Consider the following 13,533-nt stretch of genomic DNA (forward strand, 5'->3'; position numbering starts at 1 on the left):
AACCAAAAGCTAAGTTACAAAATATGACTGAAGTATTTATGTCTTAAATTATAGCACAGCAGTTTTAGGAACAATGAGATGAAACATTCATACTTCATATGTTCTAATTCTTTCTTCTTTTCCCTGGTTACTCACCCTTGAAGTGAATGCTTATCCCTGTGACTACTCCTGTATGTATTTTCTTATCATTTCCCTGCCAAACAGAAAACTCAGAAGCAGTTTAACCCACCATAAATGGATGCAACTGATATATAGAGACTGGTCCTCCCCCTTCTTAGGGGCCCTTATTCCTGCCATCTCTGCTCTGATTACAGTCTGAAAATGAATCTCCATCGTCCTTGCACTTTCCCAGGCTGGGATCCTACAGCTGGATCCGTTCTTTGATCCATTTTACCATACAACCATGGGGCCAGCAGCGGGCAACAAATGCAAACTCAACAGGCAGAGAAGAAGGCAGGGAAGACACAACAACTTTCTTGCTGCAACATCCAGTCACACTCATCAACTGCTCAAGGAAATGCCCAAAACTGAATATTCCAAAACTAATATAATTCACCTCTACCTCTCCTTTTCGTCTCATCTTATTCTAAAAGGCATATTATTGAATAAGCAATAGCACTCAACCATACATTTCTATTACATCCTTATTGTGATTCAAATATTAAATGCAAACTTTAAGTTCTTTTCCAGTTTAACCTTTAACAGTTTTCAATTGACTGCCTACTTATTATGTTTTCCACTGTTCTATATAATATAAAATGCATGTGCATATTCTGAAAGATGTGTTTTCTTTCAACCTCTTAAAAAACAACTCTGCTTTTCAATATTTCTGTGTACTTCTTGCATTCTCAAGGCTTCTCTCTCATGTTGTTCACTTGTTTCAGTGCCACAAGCCAGTTGATCAGCCTGAAAGTTCGAAACTTTTTCCTGCCAGTGCTTAAATCAGAATTTCAAACAGTCCACTCATTAAATCAGCCAGCCTTCTGATCATTACAATCTCATTTGACCATAGCCCAATATACATTCTTATTTCCTATCTATTTGTTTCAGCTTATAGCAGCAAGTTGAAGATTGGGAAAATTAAGTATTCTGAAATACTGTTGCTGAAACTTTTCAAATAATTAATTTTAGCCCATTTCATATCAGCAGTTACTTTAGAATATTCTTCCCATAGATGGTATCAGTAATACCAACACAGCACCAGGAAACACACACTAAAAAGGTCACATTGAGTTTGATCAAGAGACATTATATCAAACATTGACCAGAATATACAGAGTTTTTATTAAGGCAAAGAAAGGCTTAGTATTGACCAACTAAACTCAGTCATCTGCTTAGTTTACATACAAGGGCAGCCCTAATGAAATCAATAAGAATGGTTACGCTTTAAAAACAAACCAAGCAGATAACAAGGTACACATTTTAGCCAAAAAATACTAAGCAAAGTGCCGTGTCAAAAAATATAGGGTTTATATAGTAAATCAGACAACGTGTAATCTCAGATAAAATGGGAGAGAAATACTTCTAAAACATAACTTCTGTTCTCAAAATACTGAAAAAAATGAATAGTGTCTTCTATCAATAAGTATTTCGCACCTATGGAAAATGCTTGGCATTTTTTAACATTTATATTTAGACATACAACAGAAAATCGTTAGATACTTTTTTCTAAAAAGTGCTCTTGAAATAACGGTATTTTTAAACTTTCACACCATATACCTTGAAGGATTGTATCATTTTAAAGCGTTTACAGGTTTCAATATAGAACAGATAATAAGTGCTTGAAAGATTTTGGACCGTGAACAAGGGTTCTTAACCTACCACTTGAAAATATTCAACAGATTTACAATTTCTAAATTAAAGGTCTAACACCTGAGGTTTATATCATGATTAACTTACTGGGATTTAATTTACTGGAGGAAGAAGAGAGGTTAATTGACTTAGAAATGAAAGGTCTGGTGCATTTCCTAACAAAATGACTTCCAGAATTTGCACTCAGCAGGGAACTGCAAGTCTTGAGATTCCAAGTTCTTGAAGCAAGCTCCTTAGTTGCAGAGAAAAACATGTATCACTACAAACCTGGAAAGCAGAAGTCTAACAATCAGATGGTTTGACAGCTGTCACAACTGCAGGGAGTCTCCTAACTCCCTTGGTATCACCATCAAGGATAACAAAGTTGGGAAACAGGTGGTGAAACAAACAGTTTGAGTTGCTTTTGCGCACACTTCATACAGCAGCTTACTTGGATGTCACATGAAAGAACGATCCCCTGATTTATAAGCATGATGAGACAAACTTGAGGCAAGCAGTTGGGCATGGACTGAACTGTCGTAAGTTCCATCAGGTTCTATCAGGACACTGACATCCCCTGTAGAGAGCAAGCTGTGGCAGGTCAGGGCCAGAAAACTTACTCAATTGCCCAGAAATGTTGAGAAAAGTCTCTGGGCACTCAAAATGCATTCTAGTCAAGATGTAAATGTTTAGCTTTGCATACCCTTAAGTTTAGGTGAGATGAATCCCATCCCAAAAGCCACCTCCAGAAAGCCAGAAACTTTATCTCAATACATCTAAGAGAGATTCATTTTGCAAATCATTTCTGACCATTTTCTCACCTGGTGAAGTAAAGTATTCTCTATATTTGTGACAACTTATCCCAAAAAGCAAATAGCTTCCAGTATAGTCAGAAGTCATACCTAAACAACAGAGAAATTGGAGTCCACATCACCCAAGGTGGTATTTAAACATGATTACATTCAGCAAATTCAATTTCTTTGGGCGTCTTTCGACATGGTTCTACTTTGGTGAGATTTCTTAAAAGATATTCAGGCTGAAAAACTGCCAAAGACAGACTTAGCTGGTTCTTCTCAATGACAGGATTCATTTCCAGAGAAGAGAGAGCAACACAGGAGAGATAGGTCTGCAAATAGGATGTCATCTTTTCTGCACCGGGAAAAAGCTGAGAGTAGATCATACTGCCATTTGTGATAATCTGATTAAATTCAGTACACATACAAACACTTTGATGGAGAATGTTTCCTGCACCTCCACAGGGATCTGATGAGGTGTTGCTATCCACTTAAAATTGTAGAAGTGTTCCTTATTAATAATTGAACCTACAAAACCTCTAAATATAAAAAGAGAACTTTTTTCCAGATTGAATATATGAAGTTTAGGCACATGTTTGGGGAAAAAAAAAAAAAAAAAAGAAAAAAAAATGAGAAAAGGCTCAATACAGAAATTGCTTAGCTACGTGAGGAAAATTAGGAAGAGCAGAATCTTGGAAATAGGGACTAAAGATATGATCTTCACATTATCCACTTCAATCAAGCTATGAAGAATTGAATCAAATGAGCTGAACTCTCATTGTCATGCTGATGGGCTGCCAAGCAAATCTGTGAACATTTATTGACCCTATTGATCTGGGTGGGAAAAAAGAAGTCTGTCAAGGGATAATCTTGCTCCCCAAAATGCTCTGGGAGGACACTAGATTGGATCCCATTCACAGAGATAAGCAATTTATTCAGCTGTTTGCTAAATAACTGGAGAATCCTAAAAATGAATTGTTGATGGGTGGGTCCAGAACTCCAGTATCTTTGTCTGAAAGACTAATTCTCTGCTAGAAGGAACAGAGTCATGCACCTCCCATCTGTAGCAGACAAAAAGTCGTTTCAAGTGTGAAGGCTGTCAGGCTGCAGATAGATGTGGGTATGTGCACAGGCGGTTGCACCTCTGCAACTGAACTTTTGCACTCTAAAGCACACGCCTGCTGTCAGCGTGGGCTAGCTTTAAATGTTGATAATTTTTCGACGAGAAGTAAGACATCATGACATTCCAGCTAATAAGGAAACATAAGACAGAATCGTCAACTAAGAAGCTGATCACATGGTGTGCTTCTGCAGACAGACCATGCAGAAGGGGTTAAAAAGGAAGCTCAAAGGCCCAGAAAGAAAGCAGTAAAGATCCTGGATGGAAGAAAGATCCAGGATGAGGAAGAAGATCCTGTAGATCAGAAAGATGAATGTTTGGGAATGCTGAGGGACTTTGGCCAGTAGTATTTGAGACTGGTAACTGGAACCAGCTGCATCACAAGGACTAACAAAACTCTATGCACAACATCAACAAGGCCATGTGCAAGGTCCTGCACCTGGGGAGGAATAACCCCAGACACCAGTACAGGCTGGGGACCGACCTTCTGGAGGTCAGCTCTGCAGAGAAGGACCTGGGTGTCATGGTGGATGACAAGTTGACCATGAGGCAGCAGTGTGCCCTCGTGGCCAAGAAGGCCAATGGGATCCTGGGGTGCATTAAGAGCAGTGTCTCCAGCAGGTCGAGGGAGGTGATCCTGCCCCTCTACTCAGCCCTGGTGAGGCCACATCTGGAGTATTGTGTCCAGTTCTGGGCTCCACAGCACAACTGGGATGTGGAGCTGCTGGAGAGAGTCCAGCGCAGGGCCACAAGGATGATCAGGGGCCTGGAACATCTGCCCTATGAGGAGAGGCTGAGGGAGCTGGGCCTGTTCAGCCTGGAGAAGAGGAGGCTGAGAGGGAACCTGATCAGTGTCTATAAGTACCTCAAGGGAGGCAGTGAGGAGGATGGTGCTGGCCTCTTTTCACTGGTGGCCACCGGCAGAACTAGAGGAAACAGCCAGAAACTGAAGCACCAAAAGTTCCACAGGAACTTAAGGAAAAATTTCTTGACAGTGAGGGTGACAGAGCACTGGAACAGGCTGCCCAGAGAGGTTGTGGAGTCTCCTTCTCTGGAGATCTTCAAAACCCGCTTGGACGCAGTCCTGTGCCACGTGCTCTAGGTGACCCTGCGTGTGCAGGGGGGTTGGACTAGATGACCTCTAGAGGCCCCTCCCAACCTTAATAATTCTATAATTCCCAGATCATCAGTGATTTTCCTACCAAGAAAGGAAGTTGAGACCTGAGTTAATGTATCACTGTCAGGGAAACAAATGTGTGGGAGATAATCAAGTAGGATGGTTGTTCAAATCCCTATGATTCTTAAATAAATCCCGATATCCAGACAACTGAAGTTTGTCATTTATTCTTTCTCCTATGACACCACCACAGAACACACACACTTGTTGATAACCCAGCTACTTTGTATGCTGTCATCCATTGACAGGATGTGAGATTTTCACGTTTCAGGTAGCTCAGAGTTCTGAAAAGCTCATGTGAAATCCCTGCTCCTCCAGAGCACACATGGCTGCTGGAGCACCCCTTCAGTCCAGAGCAATGCCCGTATTGCTACCATCAGCCAGGCAGAGTATATTGCAAAAAAACCACATGAGCACATATACTGATTGTTTTTGACAATGCAGAAGGAATTTTTTCCACTATGACAACTTCCTTGCCTAGAGTGTATAAAGCAAGAGAGTGCATGGACTGAAGCCACAGTTGAAGGCAGCAGAAAACTTCTTGGAACAAAGCGAGGAACAAGTCTAAGAGGCCACTAGTCCCAGGAGAGATGGGATGTTTATTATAATAAATCCCTGAAAGGTCAAGCTCTGAAACACTCGTTCAAGGTAGCAATCTCCTTCAGGTCCTAAGGACCTGGAGCTGACAGAAAATTCAACAGATTCAAAGGATACATTGAATCAAGAGATTCAACACAACCTTGAGGCCCAGATGCTGGAAAAGCGACTATTTCAGAAGCACTAGAAGACCTAATCTCTCTCAGACCTCCCCCAAAACACTCCACTGGAAGGTCAGCAACTTCTGAGGTGCTCCTCAGAAGACTAAGAAGACTCAAGGATTCTGAAGTGCTACTGGTCACGCATAATCAAGCAAATGTAGCAATGATGAGTGCTGGCCACAAGATCTGCATGAGATCTTGGAAATAGATGAGGACCAGTCCTCCTCCTCCTGCCCAGCTGGAAGACTCTGCCAGCTCCACTGAGTATCCCACTACTACTTCTGCAAAACACCAGGTTTTGCAATCCAGCAAAATGACTTTATACTATGAACAGCCACTGTGGAGCCCAGTATCTGTATGCACACCAAAAAACCCACCCCACAACATAAAGATAAAACACTACACAAATGTAGAAGATGCTGCTCCGAACAGTCCAAAGTGCAAACATTCCAGAGAAAACATCAGTTGAATCCTACCTACACAGAAGCTAAAACAGCTAATCTTCACTGATTTTTCCAATGATTAACAAGATAAAAATCTCAGAGCAGCATCATTTTTGACATTTCAATAAAAGGAAAAAAAAAACAAACAAACAAAAAAAAACACCAAAGGAAAGTATCTTCAGTACCTCTCAGATATACAGATACTCCAGGGGAAAAAAAAAAAAATCAACAAAAATAGGAAAAACAATTGTCTTTTAGTCCTTTCAGTCAGTCAATTTTAAGTAGAAATTTCACATTATTTTCTATCCAGCTCAGCAGCCTGTTGGTACCTGAATCACAACAGTGTTATTCCATGTGAACAGAGGAAGAAATGCTTTCCTACAGATTTAAAATAGCTCTCAAGCAGTTAGTGTACTTGATTAGCTTGAGACTGTTCAAAAAAAGTAAGTTAACTTGTTCATGCTTCTCCAGTGAGGAAAAAAATCTCTTTTCATACACTTGTCCTTTTGCTGTAACAATTAAGAGTAGTCACTGTCCTTCGGTATACATGGCAAAATGTTCCTATTTTCTATGTGCCTATGTTACCACATAAACTAAGTTTTCAATTTTATGTTACCTTTTTAAAATCTACTGAAACCTCTGAATTACACTACAGACTTTATGTCCTTTTACTGCCTATGGAAAGTAAGCACAAAGGGTAATTAAGATTTTTTTTAAAAGAAATGTAATACAGAAAACAATAGCTTATATGTATTGAAGACACAGCAGTGCCTTCTACAGTTCCACAGAAAATTAAACTCCTCAAAATACTGCCATATTCAATTAAACTTTACTAGTACAGTAGAATGAGTAAAATGAAATCCTACATTGTACACACTAAGTAACAAACCAACCTGTAATATTACATAAGCCTGATGACAAGCATCAACATGAACTTGGAAAGGCTACAAGAAGGTAGCTATGATTCTGGTTTAAACCTTTTATAAGAAAGATTTCACATGCAAATGGAGAAATTACATTAGCATTTCTATACAAATATGGAGTAAAAATGCAAGTTAAAAAAATAGCAGAAAAAATTACAGAAAGCTCCAAACAAAGTATACCTTACCTGATTTGTTCCACTTTGAGGCACCTTGTATAACTGCAGCTTCTGCTTTAACAGCTCAGGATCACAGTGGCGGAATGGGCACCCTGGCAGGAAAGGCAGGCAAGCTCACCGAGAGGGCTATTTACCCAGGAGTTAACACAGAAAGGCATTCAAGAGACCAAGCTGCTCCTAACTGTCTAACAGCTTAGTAATAAAAAGATAACTGTTCATATGTACAAGAGTTTCTTTCTTTTTTTTTTTTAATTATTATTCCATTGCATAGTTATCAGAGCATAATAGACTGAGGAGTTACCTCAAATATCCCAGCATAAGCAGGGCACAATTCTCGTTCATTGGCTGGAAAAGTGTTTTTTTTAGTTCCTAGCTAACAGCAGCACCAGTACCTTTAATAGCTATGGCATATTAAGCCACGATTCAGTAAGAGCAGAATACAATAAGCAGCAAAAAAGAAGTCATGGGAGCCAGCTAGTCTTTAAAGCATCTAAAACAAGATTTTTGGAGGGCCTCAAAATTAATTTTTAGGTGCAACTGAATGAACATGGTGAAGTCAGTGCATACTTTCCATGCTTTTTTTTTTTTAATGCGGAAGATTTTAGAGTATCCTGGCAGACTTCTGAGTATCAGTTTCATTGAATTTACTCCTCAAACTCCCTCACCTCTAATTGATTACTTTAAAGAATCTAAACTTTTAAAGTCTCCCTGTACTAGGTGACACAATATATGTGAAGTCAAAAGCTATCAAACACTATCTAAAACAACAGTACAAGACCACTGCTGTCTTGAAATTAAGTATTCAGATTAAGAGACTACAGAAGTAGCAACAACGACAGTTGATACCCAAAAGTCCTCCAGAGAATTTCTGAAGGGAGCACCATCACATTTACGAAAAATATGAGCTTGCTGGGAGGTAAAAATTTCATATTGGTTATATTTCCAACTATAACTCTTGTAGAATTTCACTCTGCATTCAAACAGAACTTTTAAAAAACAATTTCAGTAGAAAAGCTAAAACTTAAATACATAGGCATGATTGTGACTGCTATTTTGGAAAGGGATAAGCAGTACACTTTCTTCATTACCCCTGTCACAGCAAAGCAAATTTCTTAAGCTTTACTTCTTCAGAATGATGGAACAGCAGGGAAAATTTAGTCTGCATTGAGCCTCCCTTTGCAGTACCTAAGTTGTCTCAGGTATGGCTATAGAAGTCATGATTTTCAAAGAGGTAACTTCCATGCAGACAGCAGCTAAGAATCTGATGTGTCAACACTGGGTAACATACAAATTTGCAAAGCCAAAATATTATTGTACCACCAGAAGTTAAGAATCTAAAAGAGCAACAGGGATCTAACCTTCTGAACACAACAGGATTAATACTAATAGATTAAATTTGACTGGCTGAAAGTGAAGTTTACAATGCAAAAAAACGTTTTGTCTTGCCTGATATTGTTCATCAAATAAATGAACACAAGGAAGGAAAAAAAAAAAAAAAAAAAAGAGCAACTGCCTCATTCTTCAACTAATAACCTAAGAAAATTTTTTCTTCTCCAGCCCAGTAGCTCCCACTATTTTTCAAACTGCTTGTTTAGGAACTTACCATGATAATCCCCTTGACTTGGTGGATTGGACATGATGATCTTCATGCAGCTGTACGGGGTATAATCCGTTCTCCTTCCTTCTTTCCCATAGCTGTGGCGGATGCTGTAAGCATATCCTTTGTCAAACTCAAAAAAAAGAATAAAAATATGAATAAAAATAAATACATATTCTTACGTGCTCTGCGAGCATTTCTGTCTACTCTGTAGACAGAATACTGGGTAATGAAAATAAGTCTTCCAAGCCCATTAAAACAGAGGGAAGTGAAAATGAAGTCACACGGTGTTAGCATCAATTTTTACATTATATCAACTTGCACATAAGTGTCTTACTACAGTAACATCAAAAATATCTTTTAAACTGAAGCAATAATTGTTTTAATATATGCCAAAGTTCTGAAGTAAATGTGCAAGAGAGGATCACTTAAAAAGCTTAATTTTTCATATATTCACGGCATTAGTCTAAAATAATACTCCAAACACTTACATTTATACATGCCATACTCTGGGAGGCATATATAAATGTATGGGGAATAGGGAGAAGCCTCCCATACTCCCCATACAAAGGGATATTTTTCCTTCACAGCCAATGAGTTCTACAGTTCAAGTGATGTTGCAATACTGAAAACTTGATGTTGGCCTTTACATATATTCACATATACACACGTGTCAATATGTCTGTAGTACACCGGCAGGTAACGCAACTGGGAGTTAAGAAATGGTGTATTTACTCTTAAAAATACTTAGAAATTAAGCATGAAAATAAAGAAAAATTAGGCTATACGTATAAGATCTGAAAAAGAGAACGCTAAATACCAAGACCTACATACTTAAAATTCCAACCTCTGGGTGAATCTGTTAAGATAAAGGCAAAGCCTGTGATGATCTTTTTACCTATTCTGTTCCCCCACCACTTTGGACCCTTTCCTCCTTTTGTGCAAAACACAGAGGCAGCTCTGTTGCATTTGCTTAATAAAGGGCATTTGAGTAAGCAGTAAAATTAAGGGAAAAGCAAATCTTGATTGTTTTGGGATGTATTGCTTATTTTGCCAGAAAATTAACACCCTCTTAACAGTTGTGCTCACTGAAATCCCAAGCTGTACTTTTCACATCACTTGCCTTAATGCCCATAGAAGTTGCTTTTATTACCTAACTCATTATTTTATACTGAGAAGCAACTCTTGCAGTAAGCAGAAACAAGCTATATAGCAGCATATGCAAAAACAACATTTTCTGAAAACAGGTTGCAAAACATGATCTTCTCATTCGTTTCCTGCAATCCTACCTGATCTTTTGAGGCCATTTTCTATCTGTTTCATTTCATCTGCATGTTCTTTGGGGCATGGATTATTTTCTTATTTTGAGTAGTAGAACAGTAACTTAATTTTACAGGACTATCAATACTTACAGAAATATCAATAGCTAAGGCACATGAACCTAAAAATTTAAGATATCAGAAGACCTATTTGCATAATCAAATGATAATCCTCTCATAAAATGCTTAAAAATATAATATTTATGAACCTCAGCTTAACTTTTATCAATGCATTTGTATTACTAATCACTATTAATGAGAACTGTAGTTCTAAGAAGGAGCAGTGAAAGAAAGTGCAGAAGCTTGTTTGTTTTTAAAAAAACAGCTCTTCTGAAATTAATACAAAATAGCAAGGGGCACATCTGCTAAAGCCCCTAACCCAATAAATGTTTCAAAATTAGTTTTAAATTTCAGAAAACAACTACAATCTATTTTTGTGTTTATTAGGTAGCTGTCCAATGCTAGCACCAACATTGTACCTCCTAATCTACATTTCCTACATAATGCTTCTTGGAATTAATCATAAACATTAACATTCCCTAATAGCCTCTTTCAAATTCATATTCGAAACGGTAGAGTGTCTCAAAGAAACCAGTAGCTTGTTTGTAAGGGACTGGTTTAAAATGTATAGTTGGCAAAATTGCTTTTCCATCTGCAAAAGAAGACAATTCATAACAACAGGCACCTGCTCACTTACTGCCTGCTCATAAAGCTCACATTATAACCACCCTCCGAATCCCAACACGTGTTTGCAGTGGCGGATGTCATACAAACATAACACAGCTACATGGGACAAGTTTTCATACTCCAAATCATGTACTTTCCTCAAATGTTTCAGCTTTCCTTACACAACTGTTTTTTAGCAGTGCCAGTACCCAGACCACAGAGTATTTCTCAGTGAGAAGAGACCAAAGATTCATGAATTGCAGCTTTTAATCTCCGAAAACGCATCCTAAGGAATAACCCCATATACACTGGGGGATGGACACAATGATCAGACTGTTTTTTTTCTTTTTCTCCTAGTAGTATTACTCTAGCAAGAGCATAAAACGGAGAAAGAAAAATCCCCCTCTAGAGCAATGCCTTTTGCATGTGAAAGCATCAAGGACCAGACATGTTTGCAATTGCAAAGAAGAGGTGAAGAGCCGCCACTTGCAACTTATTTTACTCCTCCAAATTGATACAGTGGGCTTCCTTGAACAGAATAAAACAGACTATGTGCAGAACAATCATCACGCACATCAGTTTTTGCAGCATCATTCTAATTCCTTATAAATTACTTGTTTGTCGACTATTTCAGGAAATCAACTTCAAAACTACAATCCTTCTCCTATATCATTATTATAGTAGAAAACTTTTAAAAGATGAAAACTCAAGACGCAATTCAATATTCAATGCTCAGGGAAAGAAAGAAAGAAAGAAAGAAAGAAAAAAAAAAAAAAAAAGGAACTATCTGCCCAGTAAGAACTTAGAAGTTTTGTTTTTAAGCTAATGTGTTGCTCTTGACAACAAGGCTGACATCTTCTTTCTTCCTGTCTTCGGGAATCTCCCCTCACTGCCGAGGTTACAAGGATGGCCCTGAACATCCAGGATGCCTGGCAGGGGTATCAGCCAGCTCCCTCTGCGCTCACCATGGGCATCTCACCAGGTTCCACGGACCTGATGAATTTATAGTATTCCTGAATACTTTCCCAAGGGAACAGTTTCCTGCTGTGGCTCTTAATTAATTCCAATGAAAACCCATTAATAGCTATCTCCTGTATCAGATATTCTGCCTGCAAGGCCCCTAGAGTATGCGAGGCAACAGCCTAAAACTAGAACAGTACCAAAGACATGGGGACAGACAGATTTGCTGGCTTTTACATCTTGTTCTAATTTAGTCAAGAGTTTATTCTTGGAAAAAAGATAAGCCACAGATAACTCGTATTCTCAGACAGACCACATGGCACTTCATTAAACATAGCATGTACTAATCCTTATATGTACCTCAATCATCAAGTAGATAAAATTGAACACAAATTCAGTGACAGAGAAAAGTTGTGAATGCCATTTCTGAGGCGTCCCTGCAGAACGGATGCACCAGGTCACCACAGAGTTACTGTGCCTGGTACTTGGCCTATATCACTTGTCAGATTTGCAGATTAGCATCTGGGCATGGAATCAGGCCCTCTGTGGATTTCATTTTCGGAGAATTTCGCTAGGTTATCAAATTTGATATTCAGCATGCGTATCAGGATGGCAAATAATTTGCTGACAAGGTCTTTCAAGCACTGCAAACTCAGGTTCACATTTTTGCAAAACTTTTATGTTTCAGTTTAAATAACTTTATATGGTCATGTAAGTTTTTATCTGTCTATTCCTTACAGTACAGGAAAATTTAAATCTAACAACTACGCAAAATGGCTATAGTAATTTTGTCTAGCTTCTTGGCTGACTACCAGCTTAGCTCCAACTCTGCAAAACTCAAAGACGTAGTGGTTTAACACCTTTTATAATAGTCATCAGGCAATTTCTTGACCAAGATTGTATGAGCATGTACAGATAACAACTTCAAACTCAAATTTATTGCATAAACTTGTGCAGTTTCTGAAATAATTTAAAATAATTGATTCACATCATTACTGTTGACACAGCTTAGCTGGCACATCTTTGTCCAAAAATTTTTTTTTTTTTTTTTTTAAAGCTCACCTGTCTAAAAATAACCGAAGCTTGAGGTTACCTTTTCCTAAGCATGACTGTCATTTAGAAGCATAAATAAATATTTCATTATCTGTCAACTATAAACAGGTTTCCATTTATCCTAAATTCTTAACCTGAAATACAATTTTTATGCTTTAAATGCAGACCAGAGACACAGCTAAGAGTGAGATGAAAAAAAAGTCTAACATGCTTTGTGGGAGTTATTACGGAATGTTTCAGACCGAGTACAAATGGCCTCCTCTTCTTCTCCCACCTCAGCTATTCCCAGGCTGGAGGAAAGGATTGCTCTGCCCTGCAGGTGGTTTCATCTGCCATAAGAAATCAGAAAACTTTTGATAAAACAATTTACTCACTCGCCATCTACATGAACGTACTGCATGGATAGCTTCTCAGCTACTCCAGACCACTCGCACAAAAACATGGTAATATAGACTTTTATTACAGTAACCTAAGCTTATATCAATACAATTTAGCTAAACATGTCATTTCTATATGCTATCTATCTATACAGTTATATGTACCAAAACTTTGAATTGGTAGAGTATTTATTAATTATAAAAGTAAAATATCTTCATAGCACCTAGCAAGCCATAGCAGGCAGCCTTCTTCCTTAAGGCACTGCATCAAATTATCAGCAAAACACATCTTAAAAACACCTCTAACAGGATTTTTCTAAGGATGGGGAAACTTTGGGTACTCTCCCCAGTCGCAAGATAGGGAAGGGGAAAATCTTGT

The 13,533-nt window shown here is 38.3% G+C and overlaps 1 protein-coding gene across 1 annotated transcript in view; it reads right to left on the reverse strand.

The window, feature by feature from the left end:
- Nucleotides 1-13,533, reverse strand: part of PRIM2 (DNA primase subunit 2) — an 89,730-nt gene that overhangs the window by 13,713 nt on the left and 62,484 nt on the right. The window contains exons 10-11 of the mRNA XM_088531224.1: nucleotides 8,786-8,912; nucleotides 7,192-7,274 (exon numbers count right to left, since the gene is read on the reverse strand). Coding sequence (XP_088387350.1) covers nucleotides 7,192-7,274; nucleotides 8,786-8,912 — 210 coding nt within the window. The remainder of the gene's footprint in view (nucleotides 1-7,191; nucleotides 7,275-8,785; nucleotides 8,913-13,533) is intronic.

Source organism: Tinamus guttatus, unplaced genomic scaffold (assembly GCF_059628265.1).
Source record: "Tinamus guttatus ecotype Peru unplaced genomic scaffold, ASM5962826v1 Tinamus_guttatus_pri_ptg000402l, whole genome shotgun sequence".
NCBI classification, from domain to species: Eukaryota; Metazoa; Chordata; class Aves; order Tinamiformes; family Tinamidae; genus Tinamus; species Tinamus guttatus.